Here is a 22,500-nt window from a genome sequence, read left to right as displayed (position 1 = left end):
TGGACGTTCCATTCCAGAGATAATGGCCAAAACATCTTGAAAACGGCCAATTTTTGCAGATGACAGATCGCCTATTCTCACCAATGTCGCCCATTTGTCTTTAATAGCACAGGCTAGGATGGTCGGACAGACCCAAACTAGATACCTCAGTAAAGTCTAGTTTGAGCTGCATCCAATACACTCACTTTAATACCCATCTGCCTTGGGGGTGGGGGGGGGGGGGGCGGGTGGTATTGTGTGTGTGTGTGTGTGTGTGTGTGTGTATATATATATTATTATTTTTTAAGTTTTTAACTCTATCTTTGCTTCTGGGGGTCCCTGGAACAACGCATTTTCAGATGGGGGTCGGCGGCCAATTACATATAATTCTGGGGTCCTTGACATGAAATACTGAGCACCACTGATTTCAGAAAACTGTCAAGAATATATTTTTTAATTTTGACGTCAGGACCTAAATGGGTTAATCCGTCCATGATCTAAAATGACACAGAGATACAGAGATACCCAGAGATACAGAGATACCCAGAGATACAGAGATACAGAGATACAGAGATACCCAGAGATACCCAGAGATACAGAGATACCCAGAGATACCCAGAGATACAGAGATACAGAGATACCCAGAGATACAGAGATACAGAGATACCCAGAGATACCCAGAGATACAGAGATACAGAGATACCCAGAGATACCCAGAGATACAGAGATGCAGAGATGCCCAGAGATACCCAGAGATACCCAGAGATACAGAGATACCCAGAGATACAGAGATACCCAGAGATACAGAGATACCCAGAGATACAGAGATACCCAGTTCTAATGGATTCATCTCAACTCTTACCCCTAACTCCCCTGTGGTTCAATGTTACTGTTGTTGCTGCTGCCACACCCCATTACACCCCACAGGGCTCAATAAATGTTGATCTTATCTTATATCTCAGCAGTAGTGCATGGCATCATAAATACCACCATATAAAAACACACACAGTACGTGTATTTACTCAAGTAAAAGCCCTGTAATTAATCTGTACTCAAAATATGCCTCCCCCTGGCCAGCCAGGGGGAGCCTGATGGAGAGGGGAAAGGAACTGGTTGGAATAACGTGTTCCTTCCACGCGCTATACGTCCAACCAGGGAAACTCCCCCCTGTCAGGTGTAAAGGAGCAACTTGGACACTCAGGCATGAAGGAAAATATAATGGGGACTAGGTTGGCGGAGGGTGTGTAGAGCCCATGGATCACATTAGATAATTGACACAGGGGTGAAAAATGGGTTACAAAATCGTGGGATAAAAATAATTATATATATATATATATATATATATATGTCGAAAAGACCTCGTAGATCTGCTATTTTGGAAATGCATTGTTTTCAATGAGGGCGGCGCAAACAAGAATGTTTATGTTGTACTATTTACTACAAAACACTTTAAAATAAAGGCATTTAAGATCACTAAAGCTGGGCTGTTGCCTGAGTCCAATGCATTTCTGCACATGTACAGTAGGAGAGTGCCATTGGACTGGCACTGGCCCCATGCAGTGACTGTCTATGCATAACCGTCTATATCTAAGGCTCTGGGTATAAAAGTACCTCGGAATGGTACTCAACTTGCACTTGAGTAGTACATGAGTTACTTCTCACCGCTGGTCGTAATCTGATGGCTATCTCTCTGTATCTCAGTAGCAGTTTGAAGAGAGAGAGAGCGGGGGGGTGGGGGGTTGAATTTACGGCGCTCCGTTAACCTTTAAGCCCACCCAGGAAGTGAAAAGATTATTTCCCTGACGATAAGGTGAGTGTGAGTGCCGAGAGAAATGTGCTTATGAAGCCGAGACACGTCGTAAAGTCTGTCCGTGAACTCGTGAAGACAAGATCAAGCTATCAAAACTATACGGCCCCTGTGGTGGGAAAGAATGCTGTGCTGTACTGTGCGCGTGCGTGCGTGCTGTGTGCGTGTGTGCGCGCGTGAGTGCGTGTGCGTGTGTGTGTGTGTGATTGACATAAAAAAAGGGCCCGTCGGCTCAAACCAACAATGCAAAACATTTTCAAGAGTGTTGCGCACAAACAAACGTCAGTATAGCATTATACAAAGTTATATACAAAAACCCTCTACTAATTCCATTTCTCCCCTCTATATTGCAAGTGTGTTTGTCAGGTACGTACATTTTGAAACTATTTTCAGCAATAGGATAATATTGTTTTTGGTGGGTATATAGATCTTGTTGAGCTGGTCATTTTGAAAGTATCTCTCAAGTAAAAAAGAAAGTGTGGGCATCTGTGATATATATTATATTAAGCATTCACAGATTGTGGCATAGTTGTCTGGCAACTAAAGAGGCGTCCGGCGGTGTGAACCTGTGTCCTCTCCACAGCTCCACATATATGCGTCACCGCATGAGGCGGCGGCTGACCTGGGACCAGTTAAACTTGTGTCCTCTTCTCCACAGCTCCATATATATATATGCGTCACCGCATGAGGCGGCGGCTGAACTGGGACCAGTTAAAAAAAGGACACAGAAGCTCTTATTAAACCAGTATGGATCCATGAGAGACCAGTGGCCCCGGCTTCATTAAAACCATCCATCTGTGTGTGTGGAGGGAGAGCAGCCCAGCAGGACAGCATGCACATGCACACGCACACGCACATGCACACGCACACACACAGACAGAGATGGCTAACAACAAACCCATCCATACTTGATTTAGCGGGGTTCTCCAGGGGCTAGTTGTTCAGGGCTGTTCCCCCCGAGACCCAAAAGAGAAATGCGATGTCTCTCCCCGGGGGACTTAAACTAGTGAAAATAGCCGACCTATACAAGCATACGCCCCAAACACACAACTAACCTAGAGAGAGAATGGATGACCTTAGTTAAAACACGATTGAGTTTAACTCCTTGGTGGTGGTCACCCGACCTTCTCTGTAAATAGCATTATGATATGACTGCATTTTATGTTTTGTATTGTATGTCATTGTATTGTAGTGTTACTGATGAATTGAGTACAATGAATGGACCACAAAAGAAGCGACCAGGCTACATGAGCAATACAGACACACACGGCTGTTTGACAACAGCAGATCTACAATCTCACCTCACACAGCGTGTTGCGAATGTGACAGGTCGGGAGCTTGTATACACAAATCTGCATCTGTGTATACGGCAAACATTTGTGACAAATAAATATAAATTCGGGGGTCCGTGACAATCAAATGTTTGAGAACCACATGTTTAAACGCCATTAGGAAACAAGCCCAAATAGTGTTAGAAACGAGAACCCCCCCCCCCGCCTCCCCCATTAAGCACAACTCACAATCACTCAAACTACCAATATTTACAAGACGCTTTCCCAGAAAACAAAGCCTCCAAAGTCGCTCATAATAACAAGCAGACTTGGCAACATCGCCCGCCAGATGGAGCATTATTGATGTTGTGGCTCAAAGCGTGCAAATTGTCCTCCGAATGACGATTGAGTGAACACACTCTGGGTGAAACACTAACAGATACTGTAGGTGTTTAAAAAACGCCTCTGTGTTGCAGCAACAGATGGGACTTTCTTTTCCTAAACCTGCAGGCCTTTTATTTTTCCCCCCCACACACACTGAAATCCTGTGATTTATTTTGTATTTTTTATATATATATATACAGTATATATTCTGTGGTGTCATGCAGTAAAATAAACCAATTTATAACTGAGAAACATCTTTCTTTCAGAATCTTGTCTGTGAATGTAATGCACAATCTTATGTAAAGCGCTTTGGATAAAAGTGCAATATAAATACCCCATTTAACATTTACAGACAGAGACTCTATCTGTCTGTCTGTCTGTCTGTCTGTCTGTCAGTCAGTACGGCTGCACATTGCCTGACTGAGTGTGACTGACTGACTGGCTGACCGACCGAGTGACCATTTACTGCCTGAATGACCTGGTCAGTGCTTACTGAAGGGCTGCTTCCCGGCTGACGTGTGCGTATTGACTGACTGGCCCCCAGTGTAAAATATAACACAGGCTGCAGAATGACTGCAGCTCAAAACTAATCACACAGCCAATATCTATCACTGGCCAGCAGGGAGCTGTGTGCGTGTGCGTGTGCGTGTGCGTGTGTGTGTGTGTGTGTGTGTGTGTGTGGTGTGTAAAACAGATTAATGGAGGTGTGAAGAGAGAGAGAGAGAGATAGAGAGAGAGAGACAGAGAGAGACAGAGCGATAGAGAGAGACAGAGAGAGAGAGAGAGAGAGAGAGAGAGAGAGAGAGAGAGAGAGAGAGAGAGCGATAGAGAGACAGCAGATTAAATGGAGGAGAGCTGCGAGGCAGAGAAGTGCAACCGGGGTGACGGAACAGAGGAATGAGGGGACCCGAGGCCGCTGCGTGACATCACACTCACAGAGCTTCGTGATTGGTCGAACGCTGAGCCTTTTCCTTTGACGTTCAACCAAGTTGGTCCAGGTGGTCCCCGGCTACAGAGTTGGTAAACCAAATGCACCCTTATAGATCTTTAACTCATTCTGACCTGAGATCAGATTCATACGAGGTTTCCGCTGGACACACACTGGTCTGATTAACCCATTCTGACCTGAGATCAGATTCTAAAAATGTCAGTCGTTCTTTGATTTTTCAAAAATAGCAGACCTACAAGCTCGTAGCGCGCCACCGAGTGGCGCGCTACGAGCTTGTAGATCTGCTATTTTTCAATAGCTAAAGCATAACATGACGCTAACACCAAAATGGGTTCCTGTTCGGAATGGGTTAACTCTTGACAGTGTAAAATGAAACCAAATGTCATTTGGTTTCATTTTTACACTCTCAAGAGTTAAAGGAATTGTTAAACATCTTGCAATACTTCATTTACAAGAAGTCTACACACAATTAAAAGAAGTGTTATTTTGGTCAACGTTTGCCTGAATAAATAATGGAAGGTTGAAATCCACTGCCTTAGGCGCACAGCAGGTCCACAGGATGGAAAAGAACATGCGTCTCGTTTTTTTTTTACTGCCGTTTCTTTCCAGCAAAGCGGTAGTAAAAACCGAATGGGAAACACAGTGTAGTTTGGTGGTGGTGGTGGTGGTGGTAGTGGTGGTTACCTGCAGATACACATCGCTGTGTTTGTGGCCTGAAGATTGAGATTATCATCATGTTGCAGATTCAGATTTATCTCAGAGCTCATACAGGCATACAACACAAAAAGGTGTCACTAGATATTGCACATAGACCCATAAATAACTAACAACTAAAAGTCAATCGTCCAGTTCATAAGCCTAGCGGCCGTAGAGATTAAGGGCTGTATTTTGTGTGTCTTAAGTACCAGGTAGGCGTGATCAATGCTCTTTGGCCACTCGGAATAGCCAAATGGCATTGATCACGCCTCCAGGTCTTTAGTTTACTCAAGTTAGGGAATAAGACCTGGTACTTAAGACACGCAAAATACAGCCCCATGAGTCTGACTGCTGTTGGTACAAAAGTGTTCTTGAATCATTTGTTTCTTACACAGTCAAAGAACGGAACAGATCCTTTAGCTTTTCTGGTCTGCCAAGATTGTGTGGAGAGGATGACTCACATTGTCCATTATGGCACGCATCTTATTGTGTGTGCATCTCTCCAGTCTCCACAACGGACTCCAGTGAGTCCGGCCTCTCCTCCAGTACTGAGCCAGTAGTGTGTGGTGGTAAACGCCACCACACACTACTCTATATAATAATAAAACGAAATATTGTCTTGACATTTTAACACAGGGCAAAGTTACTGTACATCATTACAACATCATTACACTACATCTATCCCTTCACATATATAGAGTTTTATAAGTGGTATGCTTGCGTACAATGGATCCAACTGAAGGCTTTTACAAATATGTCCACTGCAGCTTGGTGCGCCGTAGTAACCTATGCTATGAATAGAATCTAAAGTAATACAAATATCAAAAGACACAAATATGTCTTCTAAAGTTTTGACTTTAGAAGACATATTTGTATCTCTTGATGAGGGTGTAGTGTGTACCCTTTTGGGGTGAGCAGGGGAGAGAGAGAGAGAGAGAGAGAGAGAGAGACAGAGAGAGAGAGAGAGAGAGAGAGAGGGACAGGGTGCCTGGGTGGTGTAATGTTAAAGTGTCCGGGCGGCATCCACCACTGTGATGAAGTCTACGGGGTTTGAATCCACCGCAGTGCGTCCAGACAGAGGGGCGCTCCTCGCCGACAGGACAAGCCAGTAGGCAGTGGGGGGTAACTATGTGTCCCAATGTAGTCAACGACTACATTGGGACACACACCGGCTCAGTGGCCTTGTGGTTAGAGGAGCGTCCGCCCTGAGACTGGGAGGTCGGGGGTTCAATCCCCGGCTGACTGGGCTGAGTCATACCAAAGACTATAAATACAGTACAGTACACGATGCCTCCCTGCGTGGCACTCAGCATCAAGCCGGGTTGGGATTATAGGGGTTAGTAGTCCCTGAGACATACAGTACAGTGTCATGTCCAGGGACAGTATATACAGTAACCGGAGATACTGGCTCCTGTCCTGACCTATGGGGCCTGCATGGCTCAGTATCCACCGGTTCCCATGAGGTTCCCTTACTTAACTTGAGGAAAAATAGAGTCTGCAACACTGGTATGGAAACACTCAGCTCCACTGGTTTATTTGACTCAACGTTTCGATCCCTTAGGATCTTCTTCAGGAATGAAGATTTCTGAATTTCCTCTTTATACTGCCTTTTGTCCAGCACCTGGGCTAGAGTGGAGGTGCATGCTCTATTTCCTCCCCTTACTTAACTTCCCTTACTAAATTGGGAGGAAAAAAGACAATTGCCTCCTCTAAATGCTAGCTAATTAACCCCTAGAAAAAAGATCAAAAAGATGGGGGAGGGTGGTGGTGAGAGTTTAGCAGCAGGTGACGGTGAGTGTCATTTGCGACCGCATGGTCCTAACTGGCCCCTGCAGCCGTGCCTGGTGCAAACCTTCAATTAAACACGACCACAACACCTGGATCAGTAGGTGAGCAGCCCCCCATCAGCCTTGGACGCACTTCACTCACAGTGTACAAAAGGCCAGCAAGTATTGCCCTCGGACTAATATGTGTTCTTTATTTTCATGGTTGACATTGGTTGAGCAATCAGCTCGTTAATAGAATTCACACAATTCTTTACACACAGTCTGTCTCAAACACACACACACACACACACACACACACACACACACACACAATGTACTGTAGTAGTGTGTACACACACACACACACACACACCTCCCCATTACCCGACTAAACACTCACTTGACACACCATGCTGTTTTAGACTTTTAAACACACACCTGTGTGTTAGAGCAGACAGACAGATATGTAGGGCAGTGAGCAGCCTTCAGAACTAAATGCTTACACACGAACAGAAACCACTCTGCTGGCTGCAGGCAGCAGCAGGAGCACTAATAACGGACTGGACTGCAGGTCAGGATGAGTGGGCGAAAGCTGCATTTAAAGGACAGCCATTATGACACATACAACAGCTAGCAGGAGAAAGGAAGGATGCCACTGTCACCAACCTTTTGAGCCCAATCCAAATTGAAAATGTCCCATTTAATGTTCTCAAATGTATATAAGAATCTTCATCGGCTATTTTCAAAAGGCTGAAATACTGTATATAAATAATGCTGAAGTGCTTCGATGTATGTTTTGTTTTGTAATAGTAAGCAAAACATAACATACTCTTTCGTAGCTTTAGACAGCACCATTGTGAGTGATGTGTAAACGTATGTTTGCTTGCTCATTATCTTATCTATTCATGTTAAATGTATATATTTCAGACATCATTTAACCACTTAAACCCTCAATACCATGGGCTATGACTGTACTGCTATTTTGCCCTCTATACACAACAAATGTCCCTGCCAAAATGAGCTGATCTACAAGCTCACACAATGCCATTTTCCACAAACGTTCCTCTCAGAATAGGGTTGCTAGGGTACAAGTGGTTCATGTTAAAACGTTCCTGTCGTGCAAAGGTTTTTAGGCCCGTCTAAAAAAGAGTTCAGAGTCTGCGGCGCCCATAAATGGCTTGGAAGGCTGTTCCACTGCAGGCGCGGTGCAGCGGAGCAGAAGGGCCCGTCGCTCATGGGCCCAAATACCCAGGGACCCTCATACACACGCGCCTGCACGCGCACACGCACTGAAGCATCACACAACCAATACAAAAGGTAGAATAAAAATAAAATCTGACTTGTAAGGACAGAGACTCTCTCTCACACACACACACACACACACACACACACACACACACAGGGGTAGAGGGGCCGGATGGGAACCACAAGGTTGCCAGTTCGAACTTCGAACCCGGGCTCCCCCAGAGTTAGTGTCAAAGTGTCCTTGAGCAAGACACTGAACCCCTAATTGCTCCCGATGTGCTAGTTGGTGCCTTGCATGGTTTCATCTGTCATCGGTGTGTGAATGGGTGAATCATGCAATGCACAATCTATGTAATCTATATAAATGCATCATTTACCACACACACACACACACACACACACAGAGCGCCAATACAAGGGCAATAGAATAAAGCATTAGTAAGAATAGGTTAATTAGATGTATATTGTGACTCAACACAATGGAAAACGGGTCTCGACTTGCTCCTCTTGCGGTGGAACTGGTCCGTGGCGCAATATAACACAAACAATTCCCTGGGAGTGAGTCAGAGAGTGCCAAGAATCTGTGCTATGCACAGGTTGGGTCCCAGCAAACACTTCCCCATGCTGACTGACTGACTGCACTCCACTCCACTGGTCCTCTCAAATCACTGCTTCTATTAAATACAAGGACCGCCATGCCCATGAGTGTAAAAAATTTAACCAAATGGACCCCCTTACAGAGAACCACACCCTTTTAAATGCATGGACCCCTATAACTCTGAGAGTCTACACATGGACCTTAAAGGTTCCATTTGTATACTCTCAGAGTTACATGTTGACCTGTAAGGGTGCATTGGGTTCAATTTGTATACTCTCTCTGTAAGGGTCCATTTGGTTCAATTTGACTTTGTTGCAAGAGAGAGAGCGGTAGAGAGAGAGATAGTGAGTGAGTGAGATGCTCTCTTCTTACAAATACAATTTATTCTACATGTGTCTTTCTCTATTATTAGAGAGAGAGAGAGAGAGAGAGAGAGAGAGAGAGAGAGAGAGAGAGAAACCCATTGTATGCTAAACGTTTTGTGGGGTCAAAGTAATCATAAGGGAGATGCTGCACCAGATCTCGTTCCACAACTTTAAACAGCCATGGGCACTGCAGGGGGCCCAAAGCCCAGCCCCAGCCCAGCCCACCGCACTGGTCTGGTCAACTGGCAGAAACAAACCCTCGGCACCAAAAAAAAGGCTCGGTTTCGGTTACCTTACCTTGTGTTCGAGGAGTTCCAGTAAACAACGTGTCTCTTGGCCAGGCCCACGTCGGAAAGGTACACGTTGAGCAGCAGAAGAACCGCAGCTCTCCACGCCGACAGCAGCGGCCACGGATGATCCATCAGCTCTCTCCCCCTGCAGTCCAGCGGTCCGAGCAGCCAGGCAGGCCGGGGTGGCCCGTCCCCTCCCCGGGGAAGCGCCTCTCTGCTCCGGGGTGACAGAGGAGGTCCCACCGCCACCGGGCCGGGGGGTCCAACTGTCCTGTGTGACAGCCAGGTAGAGGAGACGCGCAGAGAGTCGCACCACCTTGTGTCCAAAACAACCCGTCCAGATAAGTCCACAGAAAGTTTTACACCCTGACCCAAGTTTAAGGTATCAAAACGGTAGCTCGACGCGGACGTCTGTCAAAAAATGTAGGAAATTATGTCAAAGAAAGAAGCATTTCTAAAAAGAAATAAAAAAACCCACTACACAATTCCACGTCCGCGAAGTTTGTCCCAGTCCCACATGTTGGGTACGTGCTTGTTTTAGGAAACGCACAGAAAACAGCTCCGTATTATTCATATGCCAAAGTGTAATCCCATTCTCCCCAGCGGCCAGGTTGCTCCATGTGTTAATTAACTAGGAAATCAATGAGTGAGGTGGTTTTGGCAGCATGATTACATTCAACAGGCTGTGTGTCACAGTGTGTGTGTGTGTGTGTGTGAGTGAGAGAGAGGAGTTTCAGGAAGGGAGGGGTCGAGGGGCTGCACTGGCCCGGGGCAGCGCAGGGGGGCGGGGCAGGGCCGAACTTTGGACCAATGGGAGAAGAAGGGTGTGGATTTAATATATTCCATCGTGCTGTTTCACTGCCTCGGTGCGCCGACTGGCGTGCTGCTGTTCCATTATTAATATTATACAGTCAGTCAGTGGAAGGAATTATATATTATAAGGACCCCCATAAGCCGTATTAACTCAATGGACTTTGGTTCCATTTGTAGAGTTACAGACAGTCAGACCTAATTGGCATTAAAGGCTATCGACCAGAGCTATACAGACCTGTAAAAGGGATCCATTTGTTTCCATCACTCTCAGAGGTACAGTCAGACCTGTAAGGGTCCATTTGGTTCCATAACTGAGAGTTACAGACCTCTGGGGGTCCCTTGGACCCAACTTTGAGAACCACTCCACTCAAAGCGAGAATATTCTGTCAAAAAGGTAATACCGGTAATAGAATGCTGTGATGAGGGAACCCACTGAGACTTAATTTGCTTAAAGGCAGTGTAGGCTAAGTGATTTTCTTTGGTATTTAGGTTATTATTTCGTTTTAGAATGTCTATCCTGTATTTTCTTATTTTTTACGTGCCCTCTGCTGTTTGCATCGCGGTAATGTTCTTATTAAATCGATGTCAACACCAGTTTGAATCTATTTAAATTAATTAATTGTTACATGCCTATACTGTCTGTCTACCTATCTGCCTATATCTGCCTATCTATCTACCTATCTATCTATCTATCTATCTATCTGTAATGCAGCAGTGAGCACTTATCTTGCCCTCTTTCTGTCTGTTCTGTGTTGCTGAAGACGGATGCGGGAGGTTGAGTAGCTCATCTCTTTGTTGCTGAAGACGGATGCGGGAGGTTGAGTAGCTCATCTCTTTGTTGCTGAAGACGGATGCAGGAGGTTGAGTAGCTCATCTCTTTGTTGCTGAAGACAGATGCGGGAGGTTGAGTAGCTCATCTCTTCGTTGCTGAAGACGGATGCGGGAGGTTGAGTAGCTCATCTCTTTGTTGCTGAAGACGGATGCAGGAGGTTGAGTAGCTCATCTCTTTGTTGCTGAAGACGGATGCGGGAGGTTGAGTAGCTCATCTCTTTGTTGCTGAAGACGGATGCGGGAGGTTGAGTAGCTCATCTCTTTGTTGCTGAAGACGGATGCGGGAGGTTGAGTAGCTCATCTCTTCGTTGCTGAAGACGGATGCGGGAGGTTGAGTAGCTCATCTCTTTGTTGCTGAAGACGGATGCAGGAGGTTGAGTAGCTCATCTCTTTGTTGCTGAAGACGGATGCAGGAGGTTGAGTAGCTCATCTCTTTGTTGCTGAAGACGGATGCGGGAGGTTGAGTAGCTCATCACACCTGTGCTTGGTTAGGCAGCAAAGACCAGCTCAGCTTGTTACTGTGAAGGATGTTCTTATCCAGTGGCACACACGCATGCACGCACGCACGCACACACACTCACGCATGCACGCACGCACGCGCAAGCACGCACGCACGCACGCACGCACGCACGCACGCACACAAAGATAATTGAATAGTAGTTTTTTTTACTGTCACCTGCAGGAAACTCATTTAGTGAGAGCATGTACTGCACACTATACCGTCCCTGTCCGAAGGAAATCTTGTATGTCCGAAACTGTTTTCTGGAATAGGAACCTAGAGTTTATTGGCATCAACTTAAAAGCACCAACATGGATCACGTCACAAAAAAGGCTAGGCCTATTATATGTGGTCCATGAAACATTTAACTAAACCCAGTGGTTTTCAACCTTTTTCATAATTATCAAGGTCCATTGTTTATTCTGCATTTGAGCCACGTAAAGGGCCACCATTTGATTTAGCCTCTCAGACCCAAAACACAGAGTATTCTGTTGTTGTTTTTGTGGTTGGATAGGATTTTGTCCACATTTCCATGCTGTATCGATGTGGTATACACCGTAGAGATGACAGGCAAACAAACGTTGATCAAAATAACAATTCTTCTACATTAGACTTCTTGTAAATTAAGTAATGCAGAGGTTTGACTCTGAATAACTCTGGAGAACGTAAAATGAATTTCATTTTACACTCTCAAGAGTGTAGATGTGAATGAATAGAATGAATCAATGAATAGTTTATTTCGATCTTTCAGAGGGAGACATTACACAAAACAGTTAACTTTTTCTTTTTTTAGGTGATCGAAAAGGCATAGGCAGAAGCTTAAAGCTTATTAGTGCCTATCCTTATCTCAACGTATTCCATAATACTGTTGAAGATATGCATAACAATCAACATATAAACAAAACAAACAGATGCCATTTAAGCATCTTTGCTAAGTCCAGTGTATATATGCTGTGTTGTTTAAAGTAAAAGTAAAGTAAAATAAAGCAACAACATGGCATAAGAAACTTATAATCATATTATGAGAACAACAAGAATGCAAATACAAGAAGACTGCACACCCAAGACACCCACCTGCGGTGCAATGCATCCAATTATTTAGTCACAAAGTTTTGAGTTCAATTATTGTAAACCTTCAGACAGACTTAAAGGAGAATTCAGCAGTAGCGTTCTTTTTTTTACTGAATCATTTTGATAATGTGTATGCATGTGAACCACCGTTAGTGGTGGAAAAAATAATATATAAAAGAAGACATATAACACATTATTGTCTGTTGTGTTGCTTTTCGATGTGTGTGTCATTTTATAGAGGTATCTAAATAGCACAAACTATAGTATCGCGATACTGTCCACCGTTTCCTGTCTGGCAACCAAATCTCGCGATACCTCAGAGACAGAAACGATACTCTGTTTAGATGCCTCAATAAAAGGATGTACTGTATACTGTACACATTGAAAATCAGCACGTTATTGAAAAACAACCTGTGACATGTCTTCTTTTATATTCCTGAAACGATTATATGACAAAAAGGTCTCAATGTTTCATAAATAGTGTTTGTTCATGAGCTGCTCCAGCCGGCTCCATCCACTGCCGTGTATTTCATGGAACTTCCGGTGCGATATTTGCCACCGGGAGCGTCATGGCGCAGTCACGTGACCATGAGATTTATCGTTCGACCCGTAGGGCGGGTAATTCCGCTGAATCTATATGGACTGCTCGGCATGGATATTTTTTCTTTCTTCTTACAATGTCATTATCTTATGGTAAAAAAAAACTGCTTGTCCGCAATTTGCCTTTAACCACTTTCGCCTTCACTCATTTTATTTTCCAAACGTAGCTGTGTTTGCTACTTTTGTGTGACACTGTATAGGCTATAGTATGATGAAGTAGGGCATCAATTTAAGAAGAAAAATAAAAACATGAACACATCAAAATATGGATATACGAGGTTTCTGCCCTGACAGCGACGGTGTGCATGTGTGTCAGCGAGTGCGCGCATATACGCATATATACGGCACTTGTGCAAGTGTGCCATGGCAGCTATTGCGTGCGTCAGAGTCACGTGCAAATTAGCAGCAGGTGCATGCAGGTGAATGTGGGTGTGTATATGTGTGTGCATTTCGATAATGGTGTGTGTGTGCGTGTGTGTGTGTGTGTGTGTGTGTGTGTGTGCTCACGTGCACATGCATACGTGAGTGTGTGTGCGTGTGTTTGTGTGTGTGTGCTCACGTTCTCCTATCATCAGTCATTGAGACAGAGATAAGCAACACAGCTGCAGCTAATACCATTAAAAATGGGTGTGTCGGACGTACTGTGTACTTGTATTAAAGTGCAAACATTGACAGTATAGCCAACAAAAATACTGGCACTGGCACACCTTTAAGGGCTTTGGGACATTAATAAACAACAAATACTGGCACTGGCACACCTTTAAGGGCTTTGGGACATTAATAAAGTAAGTCACTATACTGGTCGTCATCTGCAGCACAGCTGCCAGATGCCGAAAAACGTGTTCATGCCTTAAGTTATTAGTCTCCTCAAGGCTTGACTGCTGCAACGCACTTCTCTTAATTAATAATAGTAATACACTTTATTTGTATAGCACCTTTCATACATAAATGCAACTCAAAGTGCTTCACAGCTAGGGCAGAACATGAAAATAGCAATAAAACACAGGCAAGCAGTTAGAAAGATAAATCAATGGTAAAGAGCATAATACAAAATAAAAGCATAAAAAGTTAAAACAAAGCACACAGCAAATCAGTCAGAACAGAGATGTTAAAAACTCACTAAAAGCAAGAGTAAAGAGGTGAGTCTTGAGTTGAGCTTTAGAAACGTCTACAGAGGGCCTGGGCCATGGCTCAGTGGTCCAGGCACCTTGGCTGGTAATCCAGTCTGGCAGTGTGCCGCGGGTTCGACTCCAGATCCCGACAGCCCTCACTGCATGTCTTCCCCCCTCCATCTCTCTCCCCATTTCCTGTCAGCCTACTGTCTGTCCCTCCATAAAAGATATAAAATAAAGGCGAAAGCCACAAAAAAGCATATATAAAAAAAAAGAAAAATGTCTACAGAGGGTGCGTGTCATAGGGATTCCTCACAAGAGCATGCAGAAGCTCCAGTACGTTCAGGCTCCCGATGAGAGTGTGGAAATATGAACATACAGTATGATATCACTTGATATCATATATATATGATATCACTTCGCTCCACTGGCTTCCTATCTCCTTTAATGAATTGCATTATATAGCGCTTTTCTATGCACTACGTGCCTACTCAAAGCGCTTACAATGGTTCATTCATTCATACATTGGGAGGTGAAGCGGCGAAAAGTCGACGCCAGCGTCCTCACCTCCCTTTAGGATAGAGTAGGCAAGGGCGCAGGCCATTTAATAACTGGGGGTGTCCGATTTTGGCAGATCATTTGGAAGAAAACCCGGACTGGATCCGTGGATCCAGATGTTCAAATAATACATATTATATTATATATATAAAAAAAAGTACCAAGTTTTGGTGATGCTCTATATTGTCTGATATAAGAGTGACTTTGAGAGCTGTTTCAGCGTACAATGTATTGTAAGTCAATGAGGAGCATATTTTTAAATGTTTTTTTTTTATGGAGGGACAGACAGTAGGCTGACAGGAAATGGGGAGAGAGATGGAGGGGGGGGAAGACATGCAGTGAAGGCCGTCGGGAATGATCGGGAGTCGAACCCGCGGCACACTGCCAGACTGGATTACCACCAGCCAAGGTTCCTGGACCACTGAGCCAAGAGCCCAGGAGGCCAAAGGAGCATATTTCTGAATTATCAATTTCTAATCACTGGGGCAATTATTGATTTCTTGTCCACATTATTTTGGACAAGAAATCACAACCCCAAACCTCTACCAAAAATGGCCTTGCCCTTTAAGTACTGTATGTGATTACCATTTCCACCACGCACTGGTATCATGTGGTAAAATCCTAGATTCCTAGCATTGCTGTTTTGAGTGTATCGGAGGCTCCGATACTTACATACAGTACAGTATACTGTATATACAACGAGAGCTATAGCTATAGCTGCACCTCGTGGAATATTAGACATTGCGATAAACAAATTCAACACTGCAATTCCTCATCCCGTTCCTTCTGGGAATTGAGGCCGCTGAGTGCGAGTCCAATGTGTTGACTTTTCATCATGGGTTTCTAATGTTGCTCGTATGTTCGGAGGCTCCAGCGGTCCTCCACATGTCCTCCTGTCCTTGGTCTTAATGCCGACGAAGCAGAATCTCCATTTTTTTCCCAAAGATAAACTACATACTCAGTCGGTCCTCTGCCACTGTACATAGCATGAGATCCTCCCGCCATATATCTTTAATTTATCTTAGTTTTATTTATTTATTTGTTTAACCCATTCTGACCTGAGATCAGATTCATACGAGGTTTCCACTGGACAACACACTGGTCTGATTAACCCATTCTGACCTGAGATCAGATTCTAAAAATGTCATTTTTTTTTCAAAAATAGCAGACCTACAAGCTCGTAGCGCGCCACTCGGTGGCGCGCTATGAGCTTGTAGATCTGCTATTTTTCAATAGCTAAAGCATAACATGATGCTGACACCAAAAGGGGTTCCCGTTCAGAATGGGTTAATATATTTATGTGTGTGTGTGTGTGTGTGTGTGTGTGTGTGTGTGTGAAAGAGTCACCCTTTAATCATGCAGGCACTACAGTGAACTCACTTATTACAGGCATGGCTCCCTGGGGGGTTACGGTGTCCATGTGCTGTGCTTGTATTATATATGGACCATGTCTTAACCTAGTTGTTCGCTATACCGGAATGTGTGTGTGTCTGTGTGTGTGTGTGTGTGTGTGTGTGTGTGTGTGTGTGTGTGCGTGTGTGTGTGTGCGTGCGTGTGGGGGGGGGGGGGGGGGGGACTTTCTTTGAGCTATGTTCAGGGCGAACACCTTCCCAGACCTCCCGTTAGTTCGACTCGTTCTGCGGGTTACAAATCACTCGTGCTGCGGGTTACAAATCACTCGTGTTGCGGGTTACAAATCACCCGTGCTGCGGGTTACACATCAGTTAAGTTAGGTTATAGGGTTTGGGATAGTGTGCAAGACAAATAATGGTCTGACTATAACGGGGAGGGAGGGCGAAATCTATTTGACCCGACAGTCGTATCGGTCCGGAAGTCCGACGGTCGGTCGGTAAGTCCGACTGACCGTCAGACTTACCGACCGACGCAGTGGTCGGGTCAAATGGATTTCGCCCTTGCTGCTAACGGGAGGTCGAACCCAACGCCACGCTACCATGCTCAGTTACTTATGTTATGCTACCAGTAAGACGCGCAAACGCGGGAAGCGAACGCAGCTCGTACATATTTGGGTTTTGGACGTATAGCTGCTTTGGGGACTCCTTATATGGTTATGGCTGAGTCATGGTGATGTAATCACTCAGCTCCATATATGGGCACAAAAGCGGGACAGACAGACAGACAGACAGACAGACAGACAGACAGACATGATCTGCTAGGTCTCATAGTAAGTGCTCACTGCATTCGCAATAAGCAGAAGGCTATCAGTTTGCCTGCGCATCGCTGGCCGGGTTATTGCGTGGTTGGAATATGGGTGCTCTCTCTCCCTCTCTGTCACCTTACTGTCTCTCACCCAGTACTATAGAGTGACGTGAAGCACACACACACACACACACACACACACGCTTTTTGTATGTATGTAGTTCATGTTTTGGAAGTTACCCTGAGACTGCCCTTTTGACGGGGTCTTTTTACTGACACAACGCCTGCAGTTTATTAAGTCATTTTTTGTTATTAGCATATAAATAGAAAGGTGTATAGAAGGGGCAGTTTTCATCCATAATGACGGCTGTGCTTCCGTGTCAAGCGCAGAGCAGAGAAACATCCATCTCCGGCCGGGTGGACTCTGTGATGAATTGATTTGATGTGGAATTGTTCTGCATGTCCAAAACAGTCACTTTTCAGGAAATTACAGTGTTGATTTTGACAGCTTGTTCTTTTTGTTTTTGCCATAGTCTTTTGAATTAAATGACATTTTGTTTTAGTTATATTTTTGTCTTCTGAAAGGTTTTACTCTAGTTTTACTGAATCTGTATGCAGTTTATTTTGTCAACCAAAATGGCCAGGCTTGATGGCATCGTAATTGACTGATTTTACAAGCCCACAATGTGTACAGTACAGCGAGTACTGTACTCGCTGCTTAGTTTTTATTTATTTTTTGTCAGCGAAAAAAGGTATTAGAGGACATTCTTTCGTCATAGTTTTAGTTTTTATAACCATAGCCTATACACCTGCTAATTTCAGTCAGCACATTTCAATCCACTAATCACCCAGGTGTTTAATTGACTTAAGTTGATTGTCATAATTGTATACATTCTAAGGTTTAATTTCTCCCAGAAGGAGTCTGGGTCAGATTCTATAACCAAGACTCCTTCTGGGAGAAATTAAACTGTTTTTCTGTCTCAGCCAATCAGAGACAACCAGGCCTTTTAGCTGCAGGTTGTTGTTCATTATCACTAATTACTGACTTGTATCTTGGTTACAGACTTATTCAGAATCAGAGAGAATCATTGGAAGGAAACCTTGTATATATGTCCAAAAGTATTTGTCTTTTAATAATAAGAACCTATGTGTTTCAATGCCTCCAATGGGGTTATTGCGAATGCTGTGAGCACTTACTATGAGACCTATAGGAGATCATGTCTGTCTGTGTGTCTGTCTGTCTGTGTGTCTGTCCCGCTATACGTCCAAATATGGAGTGTGTTGCATCAGCAATCACTCAGCTCCATATATGGGCACAAAAGGGGCCAGGTCCACATATACAGTAACAGCGGGACAGACAGACAGACAGACAGACATGATCTGCAGGGTCTCAGCTGCGTTCACTTCCCGCGTTTGCGCGTCTTACTGGTGGTTTATAGTCACAAACTCTTGTTAAAACATTTCATAATATGTAGATCTGCTATTTTCAAAATAAAACCATGTAAAAGGTGGAACATCATGCTGTTTTCTGAAAACCCACTGCAGTTTCTTGACATTTCATCGTTGCGGTCTCTCTTGTGTCCGCGGAGCGAGTTTGAGGCGGAGGTCAAAATCCTCCTATAGGAGGAGTTTGTTGAAGAATGACCCGTGAAAATGGCATGAAATGCCACAATACATTTTTGTACGTGGGGACATATACCGACTTTTATACAGTGGCGTGCACAGACATTTAGAGGGGCAGGTGCTCAAGTGAACAAAAGGGTACCTTGTTGTGCAGCGCGTGGAACCGGCCGGTTGCCTTAACCCATTCTGACCGGGAACCCGTTTTGGTGTTAGCATTATGTTATGCTTTAGCTATTGAAAAATAGCAGATCTACAAGCTCATAGCGCGCCACTCGGTGGCGCGCTATGAGCTTGTAGGTCTGCTATTTTTGAAAAATCGAAGAACGACTGACATTTTTAGAATCTGATCTCAGGTCAGAATGGGTTAATCAGACCAGTGTGTGTCCCTTAGAGTATAAAGGTGTGTCCAGTGGAAACCTTGTATGAATCTGATCTCAGGTCAGAATGGGTTAAGAGATTTATAGATGTCAATGTCACCATGGTCCACATACTGTACTGTATACTGTACATTTTGTTTTCTTTTTTCAAAAGGGCACATTGCTGTCCAGAGGGCATGGGCAGGTGGTGCTCTATAGCACCCCCTATAGTCATATTTTGACAGCAGGAATTGTCTGTCATATAATTTGACCCCCCCAGTATTAGGATGTATTAGGATGTTGATATTCATCAGGCCCAGCTGACAGCGCTTCACTCTCTCTCTCTCTCTCTCCCCCAAAAAACCCACAACTATACCAATACAAGCGACAAGCCCCAAAGTCGCTTATATAGTGAGCAGACATGGCAACAGGTGTGCGCGTGCAGCGGGTGGGTGGCCTCGGCGAGGTCCTCTGTGTGCGTGCAGAGGGACTGGCATCCCACCAGGGACAAATTAGCCCTCACACACACAGGAACAGCACGGCATCATGGGAAATTAATGATCAGCACGGCGCACATAGTGAGCTAATGAGTCCCAATATCTCACACACAACATGTACACGTGCAGGCACGCACGCACACACACACACACACACACACACACACACACACACACACACACACACACACACACACACACACACACACACACACACACACACACACACACACACACACACACACACACATTATAAAATAATGGGATGTCTGAGGGAGAGAGAGAGAGAGAGATAGATGTGACATACAGGAACAAGCTAACTGTGTCACCACTAATAACACACCTCTAATGAGCCTGTTCTACTGTATATCGACACTGTCGTGCAGAAACCTTGTTCTTCTTCTTTTTTTTACTCCCCCGTACGCGAGTTGTCGTGTCGAACGTTGCAAAGTTCGACTGAGGCGACTCAGAGCCGTTGGAGTTGTGACCCGATGTGCACAGAATAGTATCATGTTCTGGCGAGAGCGTTTCCCCCGATGGCCACTCAAAGTGCAGGCTATACTGGCCAATCACAGCACGTCCCTTGCACAAGCTATTCAGGACACACTTCCCCATTATATTGCATGTTGTTACGTCACGTCAACATATATGTGTCAGGTGCTAGCATGCAGCCGCCATACTTTTGTATACAACCATTGTCTGGTTTGTTTACACATTGACTATCCGTGTGCGTTCTTTTTTTAAACACCAGAGGGAGTTCAACAAACGTTGACGTGCAACCATTCTACTCTAAACTGACATCTCACAACATGGTGCTTGTAACAGTATAAGGTCTGTCGAGCCCCACCTTTTTGCACTGTGTTGTCGCCAGGAACGAGCTCAATGTTTACAAAAACAGACCACCGTCGTCACTCTATCCTGAGTGATGTGGGCTTATAGAGTTTATGGCGCCGCTATAGCTTTTTCAGACGTCTTGGTGACGTACACGTTTTTACACCCTATAGTACCAGTAAGACGCGCAAACGCGGGAAGCGAACGCAGCTCGTACATATTAGCCATAACCATATAAGGAGTCCCCAAAGCAGCTATACGTCCAAATATGGAGTGTGTTGCATCAATCACAAACAAATCACTCAGCTCCATATATGGGCACAAAGGGGGGACACACGCACAGACAGACAGACACACAGACAGACATGATCTGCTAGGTCTCATAGTAAGTGCTCACTGCTTTCGCAATAACCCGTCCCTGACATTGACTTATCATGGGTTATGACGTGGCTGGCTATTATGTCACCAGTAGGCCTAGTATGTCAGTATAGTGTGACATAGGCCTATGTGCATATTTGGGTGAAGTATCTGCCCGAGCCCTCAGGGGTCACAACATGTCCGTATACACGGACAAATGTGTCCGTAGCAAACACTTGGTCTCCGTGGCAACATTTTAGATTTTCTGTTTTATACACACCATTATAATGTTCTCCCCCGTCCTCCGCTGTCTCTCTCCATTCTCTGGCCCTTAGTCATGCTTTCTTTAATACACAAATCACAATAATATATCCTCTCTCTCCCTCTCTCATATGGATGGAGAGAATCCTCTGTGGTGTAATTGACCTTGATATTAATGGGTGTGTGTGTGTGTGTGTGTGTGTGTGTGTGTGTGTGTGTGTGTGTGTGTGTGTGTGTGTGTGTGTGTGTGTGTGTGTGTGTGTGTGTGTGTGTGTGTGTGTGTGTGTGTGTGTGCGTGCGTGCGTGCGTGCGTGCGTGCGTGCGTGCGTGCGTGCGTGCGTGCGTGCGTGCGTGCGTGCGTGCGTGCGTGCGTGCGTGTGTGTGCGTGCGCGTGTGGCGGGATATTGTATAAAACTGTGGTTTTCAAAGTGGACCCCCAGGGTTCCTTGAAGGGTAATAAGTTTAATCACTTGAAACCTATTAGACATAATGCTGTTTAAAAATAGCAGATCTAAAAGCTTGGCTATTTTAGAACGTTCTTGAATTTTTATTTTATTACATTTTTTTTACACGTAAAATATTTATTTTATATATATTTTTAGACAGCATGAATCTTGTATGGGCATCATGTTTTGAGATGGGGGTCCGCTCCGGGGGCACCCCCATGGACAGTATAGTTTGGGGTCCCTATGCTGGGCAAGGCATAATGGAGCATCAAGTCCCACCCCCTGCGAGGACACCGGAAGAGAATTTCGGAATTTGTTCGGACCAAATTATTTTGTTTATTGTCATGATTTGTCAGGAGCCGAGTTGGCTTTGTCCGAGACTCTCTGAAACGTCTATGGAAACATTTATGAGAAATTCTCTTCTGGTGGTCATATGGAAATGAGATGCTACAGAAGACTCATGGGTATCTCCCACACCCAACATGTCACAAACGAGCAAAAGTACGGCAAAAGATCAGCCAAGCCATCGGCCCACATGATGACCTTCTGACTGCACTGTCATAAAGCGTAAACTGAGGTGGTACTACGGACACATCACCAGATCCTCTACTGTCATAAAGCGTAAACTGAGGTGGTACTACGGACACATCACCAGATCCTCAGGCCTTGAAAAGGGGTCTGCGTCAATATGCCGACGGTCCATTGGTCCGATCGACAACCTACCTCAAACCCTCACCCTAACCCTAACCTCCCCCGGGGCAGACACCTGGTAGGACCACTACCAGTTGACCTGTAGTAAGTCTCATGGTCGGGGGGGTAGGACCAAGTCTCATGGGATTTGGGATTTGTTTATAAACATTTTGGTATTTGTTTATAAACATTTGTGATTTGTTTATAAACATTTGTGATTTGTTTATAAACATTTTGTGATTTGTTTATAAACATTTGGGATTTGTTTACAAACATTTTGGGATTTGTTTATAAACATTTGGGATTTGTAAATCTCATGGGGGGGTAGGACCACTCAGGGCCGGTTCTAGGCATAGGCGAACTAGGCGGTCGCCTAGGGCCTCAACCACTGAGGGGGCCTCGTCACAGGGAGAAGATTTTTTTTTCCCCATGTATCCCTTACATGGGC

The 22,500-nt window shown here is 44.7% G+C and overlaps 1 protein-coding gene across 2 annotated transcripts in view; it reads right to left on the bottom strand.

Moving 5' to 3' along the window:
* The window catches only part of efna4 (ephrin A4), an 81,412-nt gene extending 71,402 nt beyond the window's left edge, over nucleotides 1-10,010 (bottom strand). For both annotated transcript variants that reach the window (XM_080768709.1, XM_080768710.1), the window contains exon 1: nucleotides 9,358-10,010. In XM_080768709.1, the coding sequence (XP_080624835.1) occupies nucleotides 9,358-9,482 (125 nt within the window). In that variant the 5' untranslated portion in view covers nucleotides 9,483-10,010. The remainder of the gene's footprint in view (nucleotides 1-9,357) is intronic.
* Between the last annotated feature and the right edge of the window lie 12,490 nt (nucleotides 10,011-22,500).

This window comes from Protomyctophum bolini (genome assembly GCF_963924005.1).
Source record: "Protomyctophum bolini genome assembly, chromosome: 7".
In the NCBI taxonomy this organism is placed as follows: Eukaryota; Metazoa; Chordata; class Actinopteri; order Myctophiformes; family Myctophidae; genus Protomyctophum; species Protomyctophum bolini.
The sequence above is the reverse complement of the archived record's forward strand: the minus strand, read 5'-3'. Positions and strand labels throughout refer to the sequence as shown.